This window comes from Odontesthes bonariensis, chromosome 22, assembly GCF_027942865.1.
Source record: "Odontesthes bonariensis isolate fOdoBon6 chromosome 22, fOdoBon6.hap1, whole genome shotgun sequence".
Classification (NCBI taxonomy): Eukaryota; Metazoa; Chordata; class Actinopteri; order Atheriniformes; family Atherinopsidae; genus Odontesthes; species Odontesthes bonariensis.
This window is the reverse complement of record NC_134527.1, coordinates 3,529,498-3,549,378: the sequence shown is the minus strand read 5'-3', so window position 1 is coordinate 3,549,378 and position 19,881 is coordinate 3,529,498. Positions and strand designations below refer to the sequence as shown.

At 39.6% G+C, this 19,881-nt stretch overlaps 1 protein-coding gene across 3 annotated transcripts in view; it reads right to left on the bottom strand.

The window, feature by feature from the left end:
• Nucleotides 1-19,516, bottom strand: part of tcf4 (transcription factor 4) — a 297,188-nt gene extending 277,672 nt beyond the window's left edge. For 2 of the 3 annotated variants that reach the window (XM_075456126.1, XM_075456124.1), the window contains exons 1-3: nt 18,808-19,516; nt 18,434-18,472; nt 12,674-12,743 (exon numbers count right to left, since the gene is read on the bottom strand). In XM_075456126.1, the coding sequence (XP_075312241.1) occupies nt 12,674-12,743; nt 18,434-18,472; nt 18,808-18,894 (196 nt within the window). In that variant the 5' untranslated portion in view covers nt 18,895-19,516. The remainder of the gene's footprint in view (nt 1-12,673; nt 12,744-18,433; nt 18,473-18,807) is intronic. The other variant, XM_075456125.1, reaches the window with a different exon arrangement.
• Between the last annotated feature and the right edge of the window lie 365 nt (nt 19,517-19,881).

Below are 19,881 nucleotides of genomic sequence, written 5' to 3'. Positions count from 1 at the left end.
GTAAAACACTGCCGCCGCTCTCGTCCAATGTGCCTGAAAATCTAAAGAAATGTGACTTTTTTAGGGGAACTGTTGCATCTAGTTGTGAGAGTTCAAACTCAACATGCAAATCAAGACTGAAAGTAAACCAAACTTAATTACACTGGAAAAAATGCCCCTCCAAAAATGAGTAAAAAAAACAACAAATAAAAGACGTTTTTTCTTGAAATAAGCAAAAAGATCTGCCAATGGAACTAGTGAAAATCGGCTTGTCAAGATTTCTTGAAATAAGATGTGATATTTAGGACTTTTGAGATAAAAGTGATCTTGAAATTAGCTTAAAAACCTCTTTAAATAAAAAAAAAAAGCTTGTTTCATGTGAAATATGAGTCAAAACAATTTGTTTTCAAGACTTTTTCATTTAACAAGATATTCCAGATGTATTGTCTTCAAACAAGTCCCTATATCTGGCTGAAATAGTACTAGTTAGGCAGTTGTGTCTCATATTAAGTGTATTGAGATACTCAATGAGACAAATATACTTGGTAAGATTTAGATTTTTTCCAGTGCAGTTCAAACTCAACATGCAAATCAAGACTGAAAGTAAACCAAACTTAATTATCTGCATGTAAAATAAGATAGAACCACTATGTCAATGCATTAAAGGCAGCCAAAACTGACCAAATTAGGTTAAAACAACAGAAAAATCTACCTTATGTGCGTTTAACACCTTTCAAAGCAAAACTAGATCCGTCCAAAAGTCAATCTGAACACAAATAAAGTCGAGTTTACCAGCTTATTTCACCAAATGTCAACAAAACAGAGGATTAATTGGGATTTCCTGATGACTTTTAACTCTATTTATTACAAAGTGCTTCACAAAGTAGTAAAACACTGTGGCGGGGCTCTGTTATGACTTGGGCAAAAATTAAAGCCAAAATGCCGGAATTCACTGAGATGGTGTTTTATTGTGCTCATCTTCAAGGCTCAAACAAAAAACAAAGTGAAGCAGCAGTGCAAAAAAATTATTACAAAGGACATCCAGGCAGGTTAAAATAGGAAAAAACAGCAGTACCTTCAAAACTCAGCCAGTCCATCACCTTCAGTATGACTTGTAGCGAGTCTAAACCCAGACTGCCAGACTGTGGCACCGAGCCCTCTTTCTATAGCCATAGGCTCCGCCCCCGAGGTATAAAACCCCACCTCTTTACAAACAAAAGACAAGAAAACCCCTAAACAATTTCTACTAATTCAGGTAAACATCTCACAGTAAATAAAGTCAAAATGCACAAAAATAAATAAAATAAAAAACCTGTAATCAAAAATATCTACTCAGTTTAACAAATGCAAACTAAACTAATAAGTATCCCGATGACGTCACCATTGCTTTGTCACATGACTCCCTTCCGGTAGCGCTCACCCGGAAGTAACTAATCTCACCCGGAAGTAACTAATCTTACCGATCTAAACCATGCAAAATGTTTGATGCTAAACTACAACTTATGATGGATATGACGATTGAGGCAGGAACACCGTGTGTGCATCCAGCTTCACTGAAACCAAAAGTTAAATCAGGTGTATGTATGTATCTGTGCGTCGGAACGGACTTTACTCTAGTGCTGCGTTCTAGCTTATGACGGCTCCTCCGTCACAAACACTGCCGCCGCGCTCGTCCAATGTGCCTGAAAATCTAAAGAAATTTTGACTTTTTTAGGGGAACTGTTGCATCTAGTTGTGAGAGTTCAAACTCAACATGCAAATCAAGACTGAAAGTAAACCAAACTTAATTACACTGGAAAAAATGCCCCTCCAAAATAAGTAAAAAAACAACAAATAAAAGACATTTTTGCTTGAAATAAGCAAAAAAATCTGCCAATGGAACTAGTAAAAATCGGCTTGTCAAGATTTCTTGAAACAAAATGTGATATTTAGGATTTTTGAGTTAAAAGTGATCTTGAAATTAGCTTAAAAACCTCTTTAAATAAAAAAAAAAAGCTTGTTTCATGTTAAATGTGACTCAAAACAAGATGTTTTCAAGACTTTTTCATTTAACAAGATATTCCAGATGTATTGTCTTCAAACAAGTCCCTATATCTGGCTGAAATGGTACTTGTTAGGCAGTTGTGTCTTATATTAAGTGTAATGAGATATTCAATGAGACAAATATACTTGGTAAGATTTAGATTTTTTCCAGTGCAGTTCAAACTCAACATGCAAATCAAGACTGAAAGTAAACCAAACTTAGTTATTTGCATGTAAAATAAGATAGAACCACTATGTCAATGCATTAAAGGCAGCCAAAACTGACCAAATTAGGTTAAAACAACAGAAAAATCTACCTTATGTGCGTTTAACACCTTTCAAAGCAGAACTAAATCCGTGTTAAAGTCAATCTGAACACAAATAAAGTCGAGTTTACCAGCTTATTTCACCAAATGTCAACAAAACAGAGGATTAATTGGGATTTCCAGATTTTATTTTACATCATAATTAATCTCGCAAAGAGTAAAAACACAGATTAGCAACGATTTGACCAGATTCCCAGAGTCCAAACTGGGAAATAAAAAGCTGATCTGAACCCAACAGCTCATGTGGGCGTCACCTTCAGGGACAACACGTGGAGCTCCGACTCAGCGGCGGCGGCGGCGGCCCGCCGGAGCACGCGGCGTGTCAATCTCCTGAGCTTTGAGCAGAAGAAAAAAAACACACAAATCCATGTCGAGTGCTCACAGGCGCTAACCTTGAAATCACTGCCATTATTACCGCAGTCATTATTAGCATTAGAAAAGCAAATGGGGCTAATAATATTTGCCATTATAGCTAAAAACGCTTATTAATCCCTAATCCGCGCCACAATTAAGAGCATGGTTGGGTGTTTTTGTGAGCCGTTCTGCATCGCTTTGCCGGGGAAAACGAGACAATCTCACAGCCTCGGAGGGAGGCAGGGAGAAGGTGGGAGGGTGAGGCATTAAGCCACCGGCTCCTGCCCTCCATCTCTATTTTCAAAGTGATCTTTTTTTTTGAGTGACGAGCGTAACTGAGGCAGATTTGACTGAATAAAGACAAGAGCGCGGCGGTGGGGGCGTCGCTCGCCACGTTATCTGTCTGAGTACAAGTGCATCAAATCAAACGGGGAGAGAGGGGATATTATTAAAGCAAACCCCCTTTCTGCTCTGAACTGTGACTTAATGAGCGATGCCAATTAGAGGAACAAAAATCAGGCGTGCCATCGGGGCTCGATCTGCCCCTCGCCCCAAATCTCCCCGCTAACGCGTGAAGCTCGCTGGCAGAGGCGCCGGCGTGCTTCTACTGTCTGTCTTTGGTTTCTGACAAGAAAAGGAAGAAGGGGAAGGCACGCAGAAATAAAATAAACAGGATAAAGATGATTGATTTGGTGGGATATTTTTACCACCAACAACACCGACACTGAGCTCAATACAGTTACAGTTACACTGGAAAAAATGCCCCTCAAAAATAAGTACAAAAACAACAAATAAAAGACGTTTTTGCTTGAAATAAGCAAAAAAAATCTGCCAATGGAACTATTGTAAATCGGCTTGTCAAGATTTCTTGAAATAAGATGTGATATTAGGACTTTTGAGATAAAAGTGATCTTGAAATTAGCTTAAAAACCTCTTCAAATGAAAAAAAAAGCTTGTTTCATGTGAAATATGACTCAAAACAATTTGTTTTCAAGACTTTTTCAATCAACAAGATATTCCAGATGTATTGTATTAAAACAAGTCCCTATATCTGGCTGAAATGGTGCTTGTTAGGCAGTTGTGTCTGATATTAAGTGTAATGAGATACTCAATGAGACAAATATACTTGGTGAGATTTAAATTTTTTCCAGTGAAGTGTATTCAGCTCAAACATGTGCCCACTGTAACTGGAAAAAAAATGCCCAAAAATAAGTTAAAAAACAACAAATACGAGACGTTTTTGCTTGAAATAAGCAAAAAAATCTGCCAATGGAACTAGTGAAAATCAGCTTGTCAAGATTTCTTGAAATAAGATGTGATATTTAGGACTTTTGAGATAAAAGTGATCTTGTAATTAGCTTAAAAACTTCTTCAAATGAAAAAAAAGCTTGTTTCATGTGAAATATGACTCAAAACAATTTGTTTTCAAGACTTTTTCACCATCTCAGCCAGATATAGGGACTTGTTTTAATACAATACATCTTGAATATCTTGTTAAATGAAAAAGTCTTGAAAACAAATTGTTTTGAGTCGTATTTCACATGAAACAAGCTTTTTTTTTTACATTTGAAGAGGTTTTTAAGCTAATTTCAAGATCGCTTTTATCTCAAAAGTCCTAAATATCACATTTTATTTCAAGAAATCTTGACAAACCAATTTTCACTAGTTCCATTGGCAGATTTTTTTGCTTATTTCAAGCAAAAACGTCTTTTATTTGTTGTTTTTTTACCTATTTTGGGGCATTTTTTCCCAGTGCACAGTTCCAGTGGGCGCACGTGTTTTATCCTCACTGCTCTTACAGGTCGAAGGAACAGATATCCGGACCTGAAAGGTTGCTGTTGGCTCACAGACTTGCTGAACCCCCCCTGAGAGCTCAGACATGTTGAGGAGCTCTTATCAGGGAGGATTTCATCTCTCCCACCGTCTCATTTGTTGGACCATCCAGTTTCTTACGGAACAATTAGCAGAAGAATGAAGGATGTTACAGATTATATGGCATTGAGTGGCACTATATTTACCCTTTCCCTTTCTGTTCTCCCTCCTTTCCTTTCCTTTCCCTCTTCCTATCCCCCTTGCTCATTTGCCCTCTTTCCTTCCCTGAACTCCTGCTTCCTTTAATTCATCTCGACCTGCTTAAAGCTCCCCACTTCCTTTAATTGTTCCTGTTTTTCTGATTTGATTTGTTTCCATCTATCTTTCATCTTCCTCCTTTAACAGCTCTTCATTAGCCTTTTCCATTTTCTCAACTTTCCATTCTTCCTTTTTATACACTGGAGCTCAATCCCTCTCTTCCCTTCTCTTACTTTCCATCCTTTCTTCCTTTTAAGTTTCTTTTGTCCTTTAATCACCCTTAAAATGTCTTTAAAACTCACCATTTTCTTAATGTCCTTCCTCCTTCCCTCCCCGTATAATCTTTTAATCTTTCCTTACCTCTTCCTTCGGTTTCTCCTAATCTTTCCTCTTTCTTCCTTTAATTATTCCTCCCTCTCTCCTTTTCTTTATTACCTCTGATTCCCTCTCGCTTTCTCTTTTTTCCTCACTATTTTAGTTCCTCCTGTTCTTTACCACTCCTCTTTCATTTTCCCGTCTTTCACCGTCTTATTCATCTGATGCTTTGTTGTTTCTCTACATTCTTTATTTCTCGTATCAACTTTTAGTTCCACGGCAACAGGGGTGGAAAAAATGCCCCTCCAAAGATAAGTAAGAAAAACAACAAATAAAAGACTTTTTGCTTGAAATAAGCAAAAAATCTGCCAATGGAACTAGTGAAAATCGGCTTGTCAAGATTTCTTGAAATAAAATGTGATATTTGGGACTTTTGAGATAAAAGTGATCTTGAAATTAGCTTAAAAACCTCTTCAAATGTCAAAAAAAGCTTGTTTCATGTGAAATATGACTCAAAACAATTTGTTTTCAAGACTTTTTCATTTAACAAGATATTCCAGATGTATTGTCTAAAAACAAGTCCCTATATCTGGCTGAAATGGTGCTTGTTAGGCAGTTGTGTCTTATATTAAGTGTAATGAGATACTCAATGAGAGAAATATACTTGGTAAGATTTAGATTTTTTCCAGATATAGGGACTTGTTTTAATACAATACATCATGAATATCTTTTCAAGTGAAAAAAAGTCTTGAAAACAAATTGTTTTGAGTCACATATCATATGAAACAAGCTTTTTTTTTCATTTGAAGAGGTTTTTAAGCTAATTTCAAGATCACTTTTAACTCAAAAGTCCTAAATATCACATCTTATTTAAAAAAATCTTGACAAGCCGATTTTCACTAGTTCCATTGGCAGATTTTTTTTGCTTATTTCAAGCAAAAAAGCTTGTTTCATATGAAATCCGACTCAAAACAATTTGTTTTCAAGACTTTTTCATTTAACAAGATATTCCAGATGTATTGTCTTCAATATAATATGATATTTTAACTAGAAATGAGACAAATATACTTGGTATAACTTTGATTTTTTTCCAGTGTGGGTTGCCCTTCTGGCCCAAAACTTCCCTTCCGGTCGCAGCTACTCACACAAACAGAAACCTACCCACACATATATGTGCTATTCAAACACAATTTAAGTTTCAGATCTCCCGTTTTATGCCCGACAGTCAGCACCGAACATATTTACACACTGCTCCTCGTGCACATGCACACACGGATCAGTTTCCTTCCAAAGCCAATGACAATGACACAAACGGCAAAAATCTAAGAGGTTATTACGGCATCTTTATTAAAAAAAACAACAACAAAAAAACCCACCACGACCAGCCAAGACCTGAAATAGACGGGTGGCGGTGGAGGGTTTGACAGGCAGGCTGAAGCCGCTCGCTGAACGGCTTCATCCAGGAGGAGATTAGAAGCACACAGAGTTTGAAGTGTGCTTTATCTTTCCAGGGATGATCCCAAAATAAACAACAACCACGGCGAAATCTCTCAATAATTAAAACCACTAATCCACTTCCTGGTTGGTGATGACCGTGGGCTGTGCATGTCAGTCGGGACTGTGCAGCGTTTATGTTTAGATCCCTTTTGTGTGTGTGTGTGTGTGTGTGTGTGTGTGTGTGTGTGTGTTTTTTAAAGTGAATTTCTGGCCAGGAATACAAGAGCTTACATGGAACACAGGGAGGGCTTTAAAAGCAGAATTTATTCACAGAATTGTCAGAAGGCTGTCGTTACAGAACTGAAGCTCATGAGAGGAAAAAGCTTCAGATGTTCAGCCTGTTCTTACACAGAACTTCAGCGTTTTGGGCTTTTATCTTTTATCTTTTGCTTAAATTGTCTGCTTTACAGTAAATGAGACTGAATGCAAAGTAAATTGAAATCATGATGGAGGAAGGCCACGTTTTGCCATAACTTAGCCATATAAAAGACTGATATGGGTCATTAAAATGCAGCTGTGAGAAACTTTATCTAAATAGTTGGAATAAACCAAAGTTTTTGGTCCAAAATGAAGCACAATTCTTAAGAAAATCTGTCAAAAAAATGCAAATTTTCAGCAGAAACTCAACATCTAACTTGAGAAAGAAACAGCAGCTACATTATGTGTCTTCTGTGTCAACCAAAACAAACGCACATTTCAGCAGAAACTCAACATCTAACTTGAGGAAAAATGCAGCTATGTGAAACTTTATCTAAATAGTTGGAATAAACCAAAGTTTTTGGTCCAAAATGAAGCACAATTCTTAAGAAAATCTGCCAAAAAAAAATGCAAATTTTCAGCTAATTCTGTTTCAAAGATATTTGAGCATATCGGGATTTGAGCTACTTTTTTTATCGATTAATCTAACGCTGATTTTCTTGCTTAACCGAACAAATACTGTCTGTATAACGGATCAGAAAAGTGGTTAATTTACCAATAAATAACAGCCATGACTTCAGCCCATCTTTAAAGGGATGCTCTGCATTTATCACAGAGGCCAAAGCGAGCGTTTTAATGCGGATTCATCATCGTTGAGGGCCGTAGTTGCAAACTAAATTCAAATTAAATTAGTCGCCGAGTCCTTTGCATCAACAAACCTCCAACAACTGAAAGCAGTGGCTTTCAGTGGTGTGTTTAAAACCGGCCAATAAGGAGTTTTGCTTGAGTTACTGAGATAATCACCGGAGATAATCATGATGGGACGACTCCCAGGCGCTGATATCAACCAACAAATCGGACGGAACTCGAGTGCCTTGAGATGACATTTGTTGTAATTTGGAGCTGAGCTGCTCATGTCGGGACTTTTCCATTCAGCTGGTAAAGTGTGTGGAGCCAATATTTATCAGTTCAGTGTTTAAAACGACGCCAATACTTTATTGGATCTGTTGGAAGTAACAACAACGTTGATGCGTAGCTGTGACCTTCATCAAGATAAAGCTTCAAATGAACAGAAACAACTGATAAAAATATGGTTTTCTAGTTATTTCAGTAGCTTCAGCAAGGATACACACTCTTTATGTATCCATAACCCATCATGTCCAGTATGAATTTCCTTCAGGATCAATAAAGTATCCATCAGCTTCTATTCTACAACTTGTTTCTATGTCCTTGCAGCGCATATTATGGAAAGAATATGGAATTATGGAAATGGAGGTGGGTAGTAACGAGTTACATTTACTTGAGTTAGTTTTTGAAAACATTATACTTCTAGGAGTAGTTTTAAATCTCTATACTTTTTACTTTTACTTGAGTAGATGTGTGCTGCAGAAACTGTCCTCTTACTCCGCTACATTAGGCTACAGTGAGCTGGTTACTTTTCTTCTTACCTCTTTGGTATTCTACGCCTCATTATTTTTATTCCCCCGCGTACGCCTCATTTTAATGTTTTATTCTGACAGAGAGAGAGACTTCCGCCAAAGGCTCTACCACCTGACTGTGTTCCACCAATCAGACGCAGCCGTGCAGTCTGGTCACGTGACCATACTCAATCTCAGCGGCGGGACGGGTTAGCTTTAGCATTAGCAGTCGTAGCAAACAAAGAAAGAAACAGATGAAAAATGTCAGAACCAACGGTGGGAAATGAAGACGCAGACGAGGCCTCATACTGAAAGCATGTTTACCTTACAAAGAGTGAGAAACAGCAGCTACATTATGTGTCTTCTGTGGCAACCAAAACAAACGCACATTTCAGCAGAAACTCAACATCTAACCTGAGGAAACATGTAGCGCTAAGTTTCCTAAACTCGTTTTTCCCCCATGGATAGGTGAATGTTTGTTTTTTAGGTTACATATGGGTTACATATGTTTTAAACATTTCCTAAGTCTTTTTTATTTTTTACTGAAGTTCTTGAATTTAACTGGATTATTTTAATTTAAGCTATTTTGTAATTAATGAATTCATTTTCATTTATTTTATTAATTGGATGAACTCTAATTTGCCTAAAGATGATTATTTAGTATGTTTGTCTGTCTGATTGAATGCTTGTGTTAACAAATAAATCAGACGTTACTCAACAGTTACTCAGTACTTGAGTAGTTTTACCAAGTAATTATTTGGATGACTACTTTTTACTTTTACTTGAGTCATATTATTCTAAAGTAACAGTACTTTTCCACCTCTGCTTACACCTTAAACGTGGACAGATCAAACCTTCCAACAGGATTCTGCCACCGATCGTGGCTACAGCGCCGCAGAAATGTTTTTACAACGTTTTACAGCAGCCCTGTTTTTGACGCATTAGAAATGAATATTTCTGCTCACTTTGTGCATTCTGCAGCCATTTTCACATGCAGTTAGTTGTCTTGTCAAGTGTCACAGAGATCTCTTTAATAAAGTTGAGTACTATTGTACTTTTACTTTAGTACAATTTTTGGCTACTCTACCCACCTCTGGTCCGAAATTACAACCAAGTTGAAAACGTAGGTCTGAATATATCTCTAGTTCTAGTTCTCTCGTGCCTGAAAGATCAACTCAAACTGCAGAAGAGGAAAATGTTGAACAGGGTTTATTGAGTGTGTTAAAAATACATTTGCATGGTTTTACTAAACTGAGGTAATCATCTGGTGGCTCGCCCCACCCCCTAAAATCGGCTGCTATGAACAGAGGTGTAAAGACTTATTAAGGAACTGTTGTACTGTGAAATTTGACCAAAGCAGACCTCAGGATATTGTGTCAGCTTGTGAAAAATGGACATTATCTGTCCCGTTTGCACAGTGCAGCATGAAAACCTGCAGGTTTTTCATCCACATCTCCAAAAAAAAACAAAAATCCTCTGCTGGTCCGCCGTCATATCATCACAAATGTAACATAAAAGTAAATCAAATGCATGAGAAAAAACTTCAAAAAGTCACCTGAAGCATAGATGCGTCTTCAAAAAGCATCAGTCTGATTTAAAGGTGCAGGTCTGAGCTTTTAGCTTCTGACCCAGGGTAAAGGGGCCCCTTTCTGTGCGGGGCCGCCCCAGACGCTGGCCTCAGATCAGCCTGTGGAACCTGCTGCTCTCCTGGCTGAGCAGGTCTGCAGAGCTCTAATTAGCTGCATTCACAAACAGCACCAGGCTCATCAAAATGCCGAGGCCTGCAGAAAGCCACAGCAGGGGTGAGCGGAGCATGTGTGCGTTGCATCATCTTGTTGTATATGTGGGAGTTTTGGGTGTGTGTGTGTGTGCACGGGAAACAGAGTGTGATTTGTGTAGGGGGGGTGAGTGTGTGTCTGTGTGACACAACTATGTGTCTCCTGCATGAAAAGCAAAGCAACAGCACGAAGATGCACACCGATGGCAGCGGAACCGAACCTCTCTGCTCCGCGGTTCTGTTCTTCTGATGCCAAAACTGTGAGAAACCATCACGCTCCCTCCGATCTGTATGCGCGGCACGGGAGCAAACAGCCAAACAACAACAACGACCGCACAATGAAGCAGGAAACAAAGGCGACGCCTTGCCATCTCTCTGTTTTCCAGCCAACTTACAAAATGGCCTCCGAGCGCCGTTTAGAGGCAGACAAGGCGAGCCGGAGCACCAAAAAAACGACTCAGCCGTCTCCTGTGAGGACCTGAGACACAGAGCATGGACCCTGTCGGGTGGACGGAGGCTGAACGGAGGATGTGGCTGAACACGTTACAGATAAACAACCCGACAGAGGAGGAGATGTGAAATACTGGAGCCGCAAATCCAGCAGAAAATGGAGAAAATGGAGAATTTAAGTGCAATATAATTCACTTTAACTTGCTGCAAATGTTATCAATATGAATTAGAAGCAATTTTATCGATGCTGCGAAATATATCGATATTTTGTTTCCCGATTTTTTTTTACATTTTTTACATTTTTTAAAGCAAACTTTATTGAAAAGTCAGGCGTTACAATCAGTGAAAACACAGAACATTAATGCAGCCTGCACAATAATGTCAGCCGTGGTATCGGTTCCAACTGAAACCAACTTTGTCCACAAATGAAAGCATTCTTATATGATTCTTATGATAAGATGAAGTGTGTATGAGCAGCCAGAGCGCTCTCAGTTAGGAGAACGAGAAGCTAATCCTGAGAAGCTAACAGCTACTCAGAATGCGGCCACAGAAGTAGGATTTCTGTTCTTCTTCTTTAGTAAATCCAGCAGAAAATGGATAAAATGGAGGATTTAAGTGCAATATAATTCACTTTAACTTACTGCAAATGTTATTAATATGAATTAGAAGCAATTGTATCGATGCTGCGAAATATATCGATATTTTGCTTCCCGATTAATGTAATTGAATTACAACTTTGTCCATTAAAGAAACCATTCTTGTATGATTCTCATGATAAAATGATCATAGTGTGTTTGTCTGCAGGCCGTGTGTAGAACGTATGAGCAGCCAGAGCGCTCCCAGTTAGGAGAACCAGAAGCTAACCCTGAGAAGCTAACAGCTACTCGGGATCTGGCCACAGAAGAAGGATTTCTGTTCTTCTTCTTCTTTTATTTAGCTGCAGAAGCACCTTGTGTTGGCCACCATAAATCTATTCTGAAGACGTTAGACGTGTAGAGATGCAGTAAATAGAAATGCTATCCCTAAAAAAAGGCCGCATGAATATGAATGAATTGATAAATTCTTTAATTGATGTCTCGGGTCGTTTAGCGACAGAAGGAGTGGACTGAAAAATGAATGTTCTAAATATTAAAATCTGCTTGTACTGTATTTTTCATGTTTTTGGCGCCATCAATTCAGGCCTGAGGCACCCGTCAAACACACGTCCTGAAAACCTTCACGAAAATGTGACGTTTCTCCGGAAAATTTCACAGAATTGTCATTTTCCACCGGAAACTTGATTTTCTGCAGCTGAACTGTGAATATAAAATTTAAAAAAAAGGGTTTTTTGGAAGGTTAAACCTGTGTGGAAGTGTATGAAACACAAGACTCCAGAACTAAACTAAAGAATGTTTAAATAACCGGCTGAATTAACCGGTAATTTCCAGAAGCAAAATGTTGAAAACATGATTTATTAGGCTGAACGAACAGAGTTAAAAGTTGCAGATGAAATGTCATCAATCAACATAATCAGATTCCACAACATTTCCAGGTTAAAGCCGCTGCTTTTAAAGCCGTTTGCATCATCGCTGTTTTCTACTGTGACACACAAAAGCACAAGTCAGGAAAACAAACTAAATAAATGAAAAATAAACGAAAGAAAAATCCAGTAAAAGCATCTCAAACCCCACAACTTCCATCTGCCGTTTACCGACAAGTCCAACAGGAATATCCTGACCTTCGACCTCAAATTCAAGCACACAATAAGACCGTTCTGCCACCGAAATGAGTGAAATGGTGCAGAAACACAGAGGAAGACTTGATCTAAGTCGTCAAATCAATCAAATCAAACAGCGCCTGATGGTTGGAATGAAATACCAACCGGCTCAAGCAGAGTATTCACAGAGCAGATATATGACACGGCTGCTTTATAAACCATGGAAACAACATTAAAGACGCGGTTACCCACAGAAGAATGTCGAAACAGCAAGCGGAGAGCAGGTGTAAGAGGGGGAGGCTGAGGGGGGAGGGAAGGAAAAGAGAAGAAGAAGAAGAAGAAGAAGACGTACTTGAGCCAGAGAAATGTCCGCTCCCCAGGGATGTCGGTCCGTTCTTTCCACTAACAGGAGGGGAAAACATCTACAAGACAAACAAAGCACACGTTACCTCTGAGAGCACTGACAGCGGGACACATTTCTGCTGTAAGCTCACTGCTGTAACCATGAAATGCTTCATTCCAAAACCTGGGGAAACTTCTTCTTCTTCTTCTACTCGTTTTTATCTTTATTTCTTCTGTTTTATGCACCCGAGTTTGGATGATTAAGGAACCAAAAAGTCCCGAACCGTTCGTGCTGCCTGATTAGAGCAGAATTTAAAGGAGAATTTTGGTCCCAAACTGGCAAATTTGGGAATGAACGTGAGTATTGTCCCTATATATTTCTGAAATGGTGCTTGTTAGGCAGTTGTGTCTTATATTAAGTGTAATGAGATACTCAATGAGACAAATATACTTGGTAAGATTTAGATTTTTTCCAGTGTGGCGGTGAACACTGGAAAAAAATCAAAGCCTTACCAAGTATATTTGTCTCCTTTCTCATCAAAATATCTCATTACACTTAATATAAGACACAACTGCCTAACAAGCACCATTTCAGCCAGATATAGGGACTTGTTTTAATACATCTGGAATATCTTGTTAAATGAAAAAATAAATTGTTTTGAGTCGCATATCATATGAAACAAGCTTTTTTGACATTTAAAGAGGTTTTTAAGCTAATTTCAAGATCACTTTTAACTCAAAAGTCCTAAATATCACATTTTATTTCAAGAAATCTTGACAAGCTGATTTTCACGAGTTCCATTGGCAGATTTTTTTGCTTATTTCAAGCAAAAACGTCTTTTATTTGTTGTTTTTTTTACTTATTTTTGGAGGAGCATAAAATCTAAATTTTACCAAGTATATTTGTCTCATTGAGTATCTCATTACACTTAATATAAGACACAACTGCCTAACAAGCACCATTTCAGCCAGATATAGGGACTTGTTTGAAGACAATACATCTGGAATATCTTGTTAAGTGAAAAAGTCTTGAAAACAAATTGTTTTGAGTCACATTTAACATGAAACAAGCTTTTTTTTTTCATTTGAAGAGGTTTTTAAGCTAATTTCAAGATCACTTTTAACTCAAAAGTCCCAAATATCACATTTTATTTCAAGAAATCTTGACAAGCCGATTTTCACTAGTTCCATTGGCAGATTTTTTTGTTATTTCAAGCAAAAACGTCTTTTATTTGTTGGTTTTTTACTTATTTTTGGAGGGGCATTTTTTTCCAGTGTTAATTAAGGTCATTCAAAAGCTTGGTGCAGGGTTGAGAACCAAATCAAGTCCAAGTTAATTAGTCCCTCAGCAGAACTAACACATCCAGAGTCAGGACTCCAGGCTCGTCATGATAAATAAGTCAGAGTCAGGTCCCAAACCGAGGCCACAGATAACATTTCAAGTCATAACACTGTAGGTGGGCTCCAAGTCAAGGCCAAGTCCGTAACAGGTCTGCCTACCTTCGTCTGCCGTTAAAGTTTTCCCAACATGGCTGCATGTTTTCACAGTTTTTAATCAGTTAAACGCCTCAAAGCTCAGAACAGCGTCTGACAAACTGATTCCTTTCGCTTCGATAGCTTCAAACACCTTACGACCTCTTCATCACAGTCAGAGTATCAAACTGGACCGGTGACACACTCAGTGGGGTCACATGGCTCTGAAAGGATCAGATTATTGGCTAAATTACAATAAGAATGAGCTCAGCAAGGGTAATTCTCCTTGGATATATGCACTGGAAAAAATGCCCCTCCAAAAATAAGTGAGAAAAACAACAAATACGAGACGTTTTTGCTTGAAATAAGCAAAAAATCTGCCAATGGAACTAGTGAAAATCGGCTTGTCAAGATTTCTTGAAATAAAATGTGATATTTAGGACTTTTGAGATAAAAGTGATCTTGAAATTAGCTTAAAAACGTCTTCAAATGTCAAAAAAAGCTTGTTTCATATGATATGTGACTCAAAACAATTTGTTTTCAAGACTTTTTCATTTAACAAGATATTCCAGATGTATTGTATTAAAACAAGTCCCTATATCTGGCTGAAATGGTGCTTGTTATGCAGTTGTGTCTTATATTAAGTGTAATGAGATATTTTGGCGAGAAATGAGACAAATATACTTGGTAAGATTTAGATTTTTTCCAGTGTGGCGGTGAACACTGGAAAAAATCAAAGTCTTACCAAGTATATTTGTCTCATTTCTCGTCAAAATATCTCATTACACTTAATATAAGACACAACTGCATAACAAGTACTATTTCAGCCAGGTTATTAAGCTAATTTCAAGATCACTTTTAAATCAAAAGTCCTAAATATCACATCTTATTTCAAGAAATCTTGACAAGCCGATTTTCACTAGTTCCATTGGCAGATTTTTTTGCTTATTTCAAGCAAAAACGTCTTTATTTGTTGTTTTTCTCACTTATTTTTGGAGGGGCATTTTTTCCAGTGAATGAAAGGGATCAGAGGCACAAAGCGTGTCATACCCCGGTATGATAGGTGGCGCTGTACCCATTCCAGCTGTTGCTAATAGAGCCACTTCCTGTTGACCTCTTCACCACCAACAACAACAACAAACTCAGGCATTGGAGAAAGATGGAGAACGCAGAGCCAGATGAAGCTACGTCCCTCTACATTTGCTCTGTGATGAGCTGCTTGTTGCACAAACTCGATGCCCAACGGAGCGTTCTCCATCGCGTTGTTTGTTTCTTTCTGACGGCGACAACAACAGGAATATCGTCTCCTTTGACTTCCGGGTCACGACCCCGGGAAAACATCTGGAGCATGCGCAGAACGCAAAGTCTGATTCACCACGTGCTTCAGCGTCTACAAGCAGGTTTAGAGTTACTTTCAACCCAGTTATCTCGGGGTCTGAATCCCATCCAATTTCTTGTCTGCTTAAAGGGACAGTTCGCCTCTTTTGACATGAAGCTGTATGACATCCCATATCAGCAACATCATTTCTGAACATCTTCTTACCCCCTGCTGCGTCCTGTGAGCAGAGTTCCAGCCTCGTTTTGGTGTTGATGAAAGTAGTTCCGGCTAGTTGGCTGGGGTTTAAAAAATAAAGCGTTTTGCTTCTCAAAACAATATGCGTTCAACAGAGTAATACATTTGCATCACAAAATGGTTCTCCAGGAAAAAGTCAGACCTCACAATCTCTTGGCCCTATTTTCTCTCCCTTCGTATCACTGTCTGCTGACAGCCACGCCTGTTACGGTCTGCACAGCAGGCAGTGATACGAAGGGAGAGAAAATAGGGCCAAGAGATTGTGAGGTCTGACTTTTTCCTGGAGAACCATTTTGTGATCCAAATGTATTACTCTGTTGAACGCATATTGTTTTGAGAAGCAAAACGCTTTATTTTTTAAACCCCAGCCAACTAGCCGGACTACCTTCATCAACACCAAAACGAGGCTGGAACTCTGCTCACAGGACGCAGCAGGGGGTAAGAAGATGTTCATAAATGATGTTGCTGATATGGGATGTTACACAGCTTCATGTCAAAAGAGGCGAACTGTCCCTTTAAGGTGTATACATGAACTTAATAACTCAGTCTGATTGTAATTTAGCCAATAATCTGATCCTTTCGGTGCCATGTGACCCCACTGAGTGATGGACTGAATGATTCTAAAGATCTTTAACTGGTAAAACTAAAGAAAATGGGCCTCTCCTCTCAGCTGCATCATTAATAAAATGCACCAAACTCAGAGTGCAAAGCTTTGGGCCTCAGTGGTAAACCTGGCATGAAAGCTTTAAAGTGAACTTTCCACTCGTTTCTTTGGGGTTTTGATGGTTTTTGAATGGTCAGATTTGGTCGAGCCCTCATCACCAAACAGGCTCTCAGCTAAAAAAGATCACCATTTTGGAATGAAACAATTCATAATCTGACACAAACAACTATAGATTAAATATAAATCAGAGACACAGACAATCAAAAAAAAGCTAATTACCATCTGCTCTGCGCGTACTGACAGGAGCACGGAGCCCATGTTAAGACAGACTGAAGCTGAATGCTGACTTACAAACACAGAAAGATGTCTGACCGCTGGGATAAACCCACATTAGGGGCTTCACAGCTTGTTGGGGGTGTTTTTTGACTTCTCTTCGGACTCGACTGGAAGCAACAAGCGCTGCATCTGTTAGCGTTTCTCCGGCCTGACGGGCACAGCGCTCGCTTGTTTTCACAGCTAAATGTTTGGAGGAGAAACCACATATCGATAGCCTGCTCTGGCTGCTCGGAGCTGCCGGTGTCAGCTTTTACAGTGAATGGAGACACATTTTGGCTGCTATTTAAATATCAATAAAGCCTCCCTTAGAGGCCTCAGATTGTATTCAACATTAGACCTTTTTTAGTGGTTTTCCTCCTGTATACACGGCTCCATAACCTTTGTTTTATTAGAATATTCCCATGCTGCTTTGGACCCTAAATCGTGGAAACTGTGTTTCTATTTCAGGCTCCTCTTTTTTTTTTTTCCTAAACGCTAGATCAGGATTACAGCTTTAAAATAATCCGGCAATACTCTTACAAGGACTGATAAACTGTGCGACCGCGGTGCTGATTTCACAAATAGAATTATTTTGATTGCAGGTCTTTCAGAAACACTTTAACCGGCTCGTGTGTCCATGCAGGCAGGAGTCCGCACGGCGCTTTTATTGGACTTTAGACACCTATAAAACCTTTATGGAGACTTTAACGGTGATCTTGGTATCGATGTAAACATAAATACATTCTTACGCAGCCAATAAGCTCTGAGTTTTTCACTGGGAGGTCAAAAAGAGCCTTTCTGAGCACGTTTAGCATTCAGTTTCTTCCTAAAATTCCTGTAATCTCCTTATTTTCCATTATAAGAGGAACTGGGACTTTATCTATAAGCTTTCTTCTCATTGATAAGATTCATATTTTTTTTGTGTAACACTTTAAACGAGCCTCCTTTAATAAATCTGAATTATTCTGCTGTTCCTTGCACGTTCGGTCCAGCTGCAGAGCGGGCCTGCATGGCTGGGATCTGATAACCTCCTTTTATCATCAGTGATTCCACTATTTGCTTCTCGTGCAGCATCACTGAGCTGATGCTCTGTTGCCTCAGTGTTTCATAACAGGATTAATATAAGTCCCCCCCTTTTTTTCTCAGCATTTTAGGGTGTTTCTAATTTTTTTTTTTTTTTTTTTTTCCTTCCTCCTCCCCTGACAAAAGTTGCTCCCAGAGGAGAGAAAACATGGCCGGAGAGCAGGGGCCCTATTTCCTGTCCGTCAAGTTCACAACCCAAGCTGCGTTTTTTCTTTTCTTTTATCTATTTATTTATTTCCTACAAAAGAAAATAAAAACTTTAAAGCGGAGTCACGGGTTTTTTTGGGACATTTTTGGGACATTTAACATCCTCCGCCCGCTGGAGCACTCACGGTGCGGAAGGACACATTTCCCTGTTTTCAGCCGCCTGTCAGGCTGTCTGTCACGCAGCTTCTCTGCAGATTCAAGCCCCCTATTAAAAGCCCCTTAAAGCCTTTTTCTTTTCTCTTTTAAATTTCCCCATTTGCCATCTGAAATGTTCTGCAGCGCACGCGGCGCAGAGCGCGTGGAGCAGCCTGAAGTGCAACACAAACAAAAGCACACATTTTCTACATCCTATCAAAAAACAACAAAAACAACAAAAACAAAAACAAGAAGAAGAAGAAGAAGAAGAAGAAGCTACACATGAAAGGAAAAAAAGGACTGAAAATGAGATATACTACCATGGATGTTGGGAACATTTTCAAATCGCTGTTTGGCATCTATAAGACAACAAAATTACTAATGCAGCATCACAATTCTCTGCACGCACACACGCACGCGCGCACACACACACACACGCACACACAAGCCAAAAAATTCAACAACACAAAAGCATCAATGTGCACAGACTTTTCTGCAAGTTAAAGCACAACTTCTGGGAGAGAACAGTTAAAGGAAGACTGGCTTAAAAACATGCATTCAATGTGTTTAAAAAGGTAAACAGCGCGCGCTGTGGACGCGGTTATTCTCCTCCACGGCTCGCGCTGACATGATACTACTCATTACACACATATTATCAAAAAAAAAAAGGAACCGAGGTGAACGAGGTCCTTACCGCGCTGAAGTCCAGTAAGTCGCTGAGTTCCTTGTCCGTTCCCAAAGCTGCCATCCGCTGCTGATGATGCATTTTACCTACAAACATGGAAACAAACGCAGAGACAGATAGAGGAGGAGAGGTGGACAGATTGATAGATGGAGAGACGGAGGGAGGGAGAGGAGAGGAGAGAAGAGCAGAGAGGTGGAAGACCTTTTTCTTTTTCCCTCCCGGCTCGCCTTTTTCCTCCACAGGCGAAATAAATCCAGTAAAACACGCGCAAAAAGCCTCGCTGCGCGGCTCTTAGTTTTCTCTCATCCTCGGAGCCGGAGCTCGGAGCTCAGTTCCCGGGTTCCTGGTGTGGCAGGCAGCAGGAAACAATTCGCAAGAAAAAAAGAAAGAAAAAAAGAAACTGACAGGAAATAAAAGGAGGAGGGGGGGCGAGAGAAGTGGAGTCTTTACGCGTGTTTTTTTTTGGTGCGTTTTCCCCCCTCAGTCCGCGCTGACACGCAGTTCGTCCGCCTCGATATAAATAAATAACGCGCTGTGTCTGCGGAAGGGGAAAATATCACCTCCGAAATGTGTTGCTCTGTTTGGTTTTCTGCTTTAGTCCGTCCCGTTCCGGGCGGGCTGAGCGCTGCTCCTCACCCGGCTCAGAGTGCCCTTGGCGCGGCTGCGGCTGCTGGAGATCCCCGGGACGGCAGGACGGAGCCCATGTGCGTCTGGCACAGCCTCGGTGTTGATGAATGTGTCGGTGCGGCCACCTAGCTTACACTGCCCCGCTGCTGCAGCTGCGGGGGAGAGCAGCAATTCTGCAGGAAAAATAAATAAATCAATCTACCAGCAAAAACTACATTTCTTGCTGTGATTGATTGGCTGAATGGCGCAGTGATTGGCCGCTCCGGTGCGGATTAATTGGTCTAAAAGGTGAAATATTCAGCAGGCGTTTGACAACTGTAGTGGTGCTTCAATCCAAAATTAAAAAAAAAACACATTTCTTTCAGATTAAGGTGGTTTAAATCAGCGTTCATTCATTTATTATTTACTATTTTCCATGTTTCTGGTTATATGAGCATTTTAACGCCTTTCTTCCTG